This window comes from Gracilinanus agilis, chromosome 4 (genome assembly GCF_016433145.1).
Source record: "Gracilinanus agilis isolate LMUSP501 chromosome 4, AgileGrace, whole genome shotgun sequence".
In the NCBI taxonomy this organism is placed as follows: Eukaryota; Metazoa; Chordata; class Mammalia; order Didelphimorphia; family Didelphidae; genus Gracilinanus; species Gracilinanus agilis.
The window spans coordinates 253,992,904-254,000,179 of record NC_058133.1 but is presented as its reverse complement, the minus strand read 5'-3'; the positions used below and the strand labels follow the sequence as shown (position 1 = coordinate 254,000,179).

General features: G+C 38.7%; 1 protein-coding gene across 1 annotated transcript; it reads left to right on the top strand.

The window, feature by feature from the left end:
• The first annotated feature begins 3,074 nt into the window (after positions 1-3,074).
• LOC123244923 (putative olfactory receptor 2W6) lies at positions 3,075-4,004 on the top strand. The gene has a single exon (XM_044673583.1). It carries the CDS (start codon positions 3,075-3,077, stop codon positions 4,002-4,004), a length of 930 nt encoding a protein of 309 aa, XP_044529518.1.
• The last annotated feature ends 3,272 nt before the right edge of the window (positions 4,005-7,276 follow it).

The following is a 7,276-nucleotide window of genomic DNA, read 5'->3' as shown; positions in this document are numbered from 1 at the left end:
CCTGTACCACAAAAGGATCACACCCAACATTTTAGTAGGCTAAGTAAAGCACCAGTATAATACTGACATCTGTCACAAAGCTTATCAGCTCAAACACTAATCACCTTCTTAATTACTAATTCCACTAATCATCTAGTACTCTCATCATCTCTGCTTTGTCTGCTCAATTCTCCTCTCCTATGTTGCCCTGAAAACTCACCTATCATCCTCCTGTTTGAAGTACCTCTCTATTCCAGCTAATTTCCAGCTCTTCCTAGTAATCTCCCTCATCTTCTCAGTTACAGGATTCTCCATGAGAAGCTTACAAAACTCACTGAGAACTATGGTGATTAAAGATTAAAATAAATTTCTTAGCCTCCCTTTCTTTGCAGGAGATGTGGAATACCGAATATATTATGAGATGCAATTAGTTGTGTTAGTTGGGTTGGCTGGATTGTTTGTTTTCTCTTTTTCTTTTACTCTTTGTTACACAGGTAGAAGGCTATCTTGGTCAGGTAGAGATATCTTCAGAAATGAAAATGATGTAGAAATAAAAGATAAATCAAATATTATTTCAAATAAATTATTTCAAGACATAGGCATAGATGAATTGGCTCCCAGTCCCAGAATTAAGCTTCTTATGGACCAAGATCCTAAATCACAGTTTTTGAGCTAGTAGGGAACTTAGAAATTTCTGAGTCAAACTCCTCATTTTACAGATGAAGAGACTAAAGCCTATAGAGGTTAACAATTTTCCCCAGAGTTGCACAGTTGGAAAAAATAGCACAATTCAAGTCAACAAAAGTGGAATTGGGGCCAATATTTTCCTGACTCCAAGTCAAGTGCTCAAACTTGAGGTCCAGCACTGTAAGAATGATTTTATTGGGTTTTCTCTCTCCTTCCCCACATCACTCTACTACCTCATCTTTGTTCATGCCATTTCTATAACACTATAACATAAACTAGGTAGGGCCAACAGAATCATATTGTGTGGTTTATCAATACTAGGAAGTTTTCTTTATCTTTTCTTTCTCATGATCCAACAGTAAGCATACATATATGAGCATATACACACACACACACACACACACACACACACACACACACACACACACACACTCATACTAGTNCACACACACACACACACACACACACACACACACACACACACACACACCAGAGTATGACTGTGTTATATCACTCCAAATCCATTGTAATTATATCACCTTCGCATCTCAATTTTCACCCCTTTTGTCTGTTTTTACTTTTTTTACTTTACTTTTTCTGTTTACTTTACTTCTTCAGTTTTTTCCTGAAAAAAACTATAGCTCCTTTCCTTCTCACCCACCTTTCCCACTTCTCCTTTAAACCTTACCTAAAATTTTATCTCCCTCAAGAATCCTACTTTAGTTAGGTATATTTGAATTACAATGTTCCCCTAATAATGAAGATGCCCTTAAAAATCAATTGAACAGTTGGAAAGATGGATTTTGGAAGTGGACAATTATTAGTTGAGAATTAATAGAATAGCCACTGGTTTTAGAATATTCTACTAGAATAAGCCTACATTATGACAGTTATTAGGCTAAACCCTGGGGATACAAGACAAAAAAAAGTCTCTGCTCTCAAAAACTTACATTCTGCTGAGTAGTATATTACATTTACAGGGAAGTAAATGAGAAGTTATTTGAGGAAAGGGAGAACACTTACTAGATGTCATCTGAACTTTACAGAAGCTAGATACGCTTAAAGGAGAGAGTAAATGTGGTCCAAACATGGAAGACAATTTGTTCAAAGACTTTGTGATAGGAGATAGAATGATGAGTTTACAAAAGGAAATTTGGCTGAAAGATAGAAAGTATGAAGGAAATAACATGAAGTAAAATTGAAGAATGAAATAAAAGCCAGACATGAAAAGCTTCGTAGGAGTTAATGGGGATCATGATAATCTACTATTTCTGGCTTACCTGGAGTAATAACAGAGAAAGAAAGAGTAATGAAATTATCAAAATAAAGTAACTTATTTTAGTCTTCCCATGAATTTTAGTCCCAAATTTAATTTCTTTCAGGTCCTTTGCCCAGTCAACACTGGGTTGATGTACAGTGAAAAGCAAAAATAGCCCCTGCTTTCAAGGAGGCTCTACTATCTGATGTCCTCTTTATCTACTCCCCATACCCAATCTGTTGCCAAGATCTGTTGATTCTTTTTTCATAAAATCTATCACAGGTACCCCCCTTCTGACACCACTAAAATTCCAATCCAGACCTTCAATATCCCACTCCTGGATTATTTTAATAGTCTTCTTGTTGGTCTCCTTGTCACAAATCTTTTCACCCCAGGCTATACTCCACTTAAACATCATATTGATTTTCCCTCAGTATAAATCTGACATGTCACCCTTCTACTCTATAAACTTCGATGGTTCCCTATTGCCAAAGAATCAAATATAAAATTTTGTTTTGGCATGTAACAGCCTTCATAACCTGGCCTCTTCCTAGGTTTCCACTCTTCTTATATCTTACTCCCCCTCATTCCACTACTATGCTCTTTGCTGCTGTCCCACTATCCTTCTTGTGTTTTTTTTTTTTTGCTTAAAAATCTCCATCTCCCAACTTCAGGCATTTTCACTGGATGACTTTTCATGCCTAGAATTCTCTACCTTCTCAAATTCATCCATAGTTTTCGTAATTTCCTTCAAACACCAACTAAGATCCCACCTTAAAAAAAAACAAAACCCTTTCCCAATTCCCATTTATTCTAATGTGGTCTATAGGTCAACACCTTGAAATTATCTTATCATTTGTACATTGTTATTTATATGTTGTCTCTTCCATTAAACTGGGGCTCTTTGAAACTAGTAGCAACTGTTGTTTTGGAAGGGTTTTTTGTATCCCTAAAGTGCTTAGTGCATAGTAGACATTCAATAAAGGCTTATTGATGACCTGGTTTCTGTTAATGATTGCTAAAAATCACTGTCTGATTTCTCTTTTGCCTAATGTCTTATTTTCATTAGAACTAACATTCATTCACCTTATTCCTATCTCATCCTTCAGAAAATCTTGAATCTTCACAAGTGACTCAGTGCAAAAAGTGGATGGAAATAGCCAACGACAGCTCAGGTGATTTCATCTTAGTGGGTTTCTCTGAACGACCTGAGTTAGAACTGATTCTCTCACTCTTTGTCTCCTTGTTCTACATTATAACCCTGACAGGTAACACAGCTATCATTCTGCTTTCTCTCCTGGACTCCAGGCTCCACACTCCCATGTACTTCTTCCTCAGAAACCTTTCCTTTCTAGACCTCTGCTTCACCACTAGCATTGTCCCTCAGATGTTAGTGAACATCTGGGGAGGAAGCAAAAAGATCAGCTACTCTGGATGTATGGTCCAGTACTGGGTGGCCTTGGCTCTTGGCTCCACTGAATGTGTGCTCCTTGCAGTGATGGCTGTTGATCGTTATGTTGCTGTCTGTTGGCCCCTACGCTATGCTATGATCATGCACCCACGCCTCTGCCACCTCCTAGGGGCTGCTTCCTGGTCTAGTGGCTTTGCCAACTCCCTCTTGCAGTCATCACTGGCCATGGTGCTACCTCGATGTGGCAACCGAAGAGTGGATCATTTCTTCTGTGAGTTACTGGTCATTGTCAAACTTTCCTGCGTGGACACTGGTCCAACAGAGTCTAAGATGTTCATTGCCCGCCTTATCATCCTTGCCATGCCTGTCTCCATTATCTTAACTTCATATGGGTGCATTGCATGGGCAGTGATGAAGATCCGTTCAGCTGAGGGAAGAAAGAAGGCCTTTGGTACTTGTGCATCACATCTCCTAGTGGTGTCACTTTTTTATGGGACAATCATGTTTGTATATCTACAGCCCAAAAACAATTACTCCCAGGACCAGGGAAAGGCTCTTGCAGTGCTCTATACAATTCTAGCTCCTACCCTCAACCCTCTGATCTATACGCTAAGGAATAAAGATGTGAAGAAAGCAGTAAGAAAATTAATGGGGAAGGAGCAGGCATAGGGACAAAAAGGGTATGTAAGAAAAAATGGAACTGCCCACGAATGCATTTTTCTCCCTTTCCTGATGACAGGAGGTTCCATGAATCTATTCCTCAGTTCCTGGAAGTTTTACCTTATACTTTGGAATGGTAAGTATTTTCCTAGAAGTCATCAAATCCTTCCAAAAAAGAATCTTTGTCACCACTACCACAAATTATGGAATGTCAGGAATGTCATAATGTCTCAATTAGAGCTCTTTACTCCTTTGCCCCCTTCTAACCTCTGTGAATAGATTTCAAATTATCCTTTCTCTCAATGTCGATATGCAGCTGCTGATTTTTAAATTAAGTTTATTAAGTACTTGTTTGTTAAGGCAATAGAACCATCCATTATGATCATTTTAATAATTTGCAACACTATCATTGTCATAACTAGTAGGGTAGCTAAATATGTATCAGAGAAAAAATTTAATGACACTGAATAAAAATAAATATATGTTTTTACATTATGTAATTTATCAATATTCATTAAGAAAATGTCAATTGAGTATCAGTTGCATGTGGAGCAATATGGGAGATGCACAGGAAGAATCAAAGCTTTAAAAAGACATAGTACCTTCACTCATAGAAATTATTGTCTAGGAGGGAAAATAAGACATAGTCCCATGACTAGACAGTACTTGACTAGTTAACCAATAGTTCATACGAGAATTTCCTGAATAGAGAACCATTAGAATGATAGATAGAAGAAAGACAAGTATTTGTGTATGCCAGCAAGCATATATTAAGCACTTACTACATGGTCATTAAGAGATGTACAAGGGAAAACAAAATCAGCCTCTCAGCTCAAGGAGTTTATATTTTAATGAGGGAAAGAAAATGGGAAGAAAGAGGTAGTTACAAGACATTAATTAAAAAAAAGATGGGAGGTAACATTAGAGAGGTTAATTTGTTCTATAATTCCAAGGTGATATTTAGGCACAGGACATAGCTAGGTGGTGCTACTAGGTGGTACAGTAGAAAGAATGTGTGACTTGGACTCAGGAAGACCTGAGTTCAAATCCAACCTCAGAAACTTTCCAGCTGTGACCTTGGACAAGTAATTTAATTTCTCTTTTCTTTCCATTGATGATGGAACTAATAAACCACTCCAGTATCTTTGCCAAGAAAACCCCATGAACAGAGGTCCACAGGGTCAGGAAGAGTCAGACAAGCATGACAAACAAATAATGGCTTAAAGCAAAGATTAAAGGCTAAAGATGGGAAAAACAGTCAGTCAGATATGGCTGAAAGAAAAAGTAGTAGATCTCAGAGAAATTCTTGTCCACTCTATGCCCAAGAGTAATAATAAGTATATATTCAAAGGAAAATATTATTTCCTACAAGTTGTATACTTAGCCTTTCCCCATCCTCTCTTCTATAATCATCCTGATTTTCTGACACCTATGTCAGAAGATGGTATGGCATAAAGCAAAAAAAAAAAAAAAAAGTATCTATATCTATACAGAACAAAGTTTAGATTCTCTTATAAAAATTATAAAATCATCTATAAAATGTATAAAAATTTTTAAATTCTCTTATAATCTCATTTTAAAGATTCAGAATGAGAGGCATTGGGTCCATAGTGTTATTTGCTACCTGCAATAATAAAAAATGGGATTGTTCTTGCAGAAAAGAAGAATCTGCATTCAGATTTCACCTAAGACAACTTATTGGCTATAACCTTTGACAAAATGCTTAACCTTATTAATCCTCAGTTTTCTAATCTGTTAAAAAAGAAGAAGAAAGAGAAAAAGAACAACCTGCCTGCCATACTTGTCTTCAAGAGTTGTGAGTCAATAGGAGAGGATCCAATGAAATAATGCATATTAAAACAGTCAGTAAACCTGAAATGACAAAATAATTGTCATCTACGTTCTCTTAAGTTATGCTTGTTTAAAAAAGGAATTTGGGGTTTTTCCGGGTTAAGATGGCGGCAGAGTAAGAAGCAGCTCTAAACCTCTCCTGACCGAAACACACAAAACTCCTCAAGGGGACATAAAAACAAGTCCAGACGAACGGAGGAACCCCACAACAGGGCACAGCGTGGAAGGTACGTGGAATCGAGACATTTCCAAGCTAAAAAGGGCGCTCACTCAAGCGCGAGCTGAGCAACCGCCCCACCCCCACCCCCTCCACACTCACCTATAGCTCTGAACCCAGCTAAAAAGAAATAGAGCAAGTTTGGGGCACCCATCGAGTCATCAGCAGCTCCGGGACCTGTTCCTGAGAGCAGCAAGACTTAGGACTCCATTAAGTCAAGAACGCACGCGAAATCTGAGCGCGCGCGCGGGAGCGGACGCTGGGAGCGGAGCGCCAGCTGAGCAGAGGCGTGGGTGCCGGCTGAGCAGAGGCTTGGGTGCTGGCTGAGCAGAGGCGTGGGTGCCAGCTGAGCAGAGGAGTGGGTGGAGGCAAACACAACCAGGAACTAAAGCCTAAGTGGGGAACCAGTGCAGACGGGTATACGACTGTGGAAGTAGCTCCCTGAGACTTGTAAAGAAACCTCCTGCAGAGGTTCAAGCAAGGGAATCCACCAGGGGGCTTGACCTTGGAAAAAACTAGAACTCAGTCCTCAGGAGCCAATAGATCTCAGACAGACACTGAGAGCGAGGATAAACCTGAGAAGCTACTGGGCTAATGATGGCTAACCAGTTACAGGAAATTCAGAAGAGAAAGAATAATAACAAAAAAAAGAAGTCTTTAACACTCGACAGCTTCTACACAGAGAAAATCCAGACAACCGAGCAAACAGAGGAGGAGAACAAACAACCATCCAGACCCTCCCCAAATAAGGAAAACTCCTCACAACCTATGGAAGAGTTCAAATCTGAGATTTTGAGGAAAATGGAAGAGATCTGGCAAGAAAATAACAGCTTAAAAGGTAGAATCTTGCAACTGGAAAGCGAGGCTCAGAAACCAAATGAACTGATAAGCAAATTGAACACAAGAAATGACCAGATTGAAAAGGAATACCAGAAGATTATGGCTGAAAACAAGAAGATTATGGCCGAAAACCAAAAGATTATGGCCGATTACCAGAAGATTATGGCCGAAAATCAATCTCTAAAGGCTAGAATTGAGCAAGTAGAAACTAATGATCTCTCAAGACAACAAGAACAAATAAAACAAAGCCAAAAGACTGAAAAAATAGAAGGAAACATGAAATATCTCAATGAGAGAGTGACAGACCAAGAAAACCGGTCTAGAAGAGACAATTTGAGAATAATTGGTCTTCCAGAAAAACCAGAAATTAATA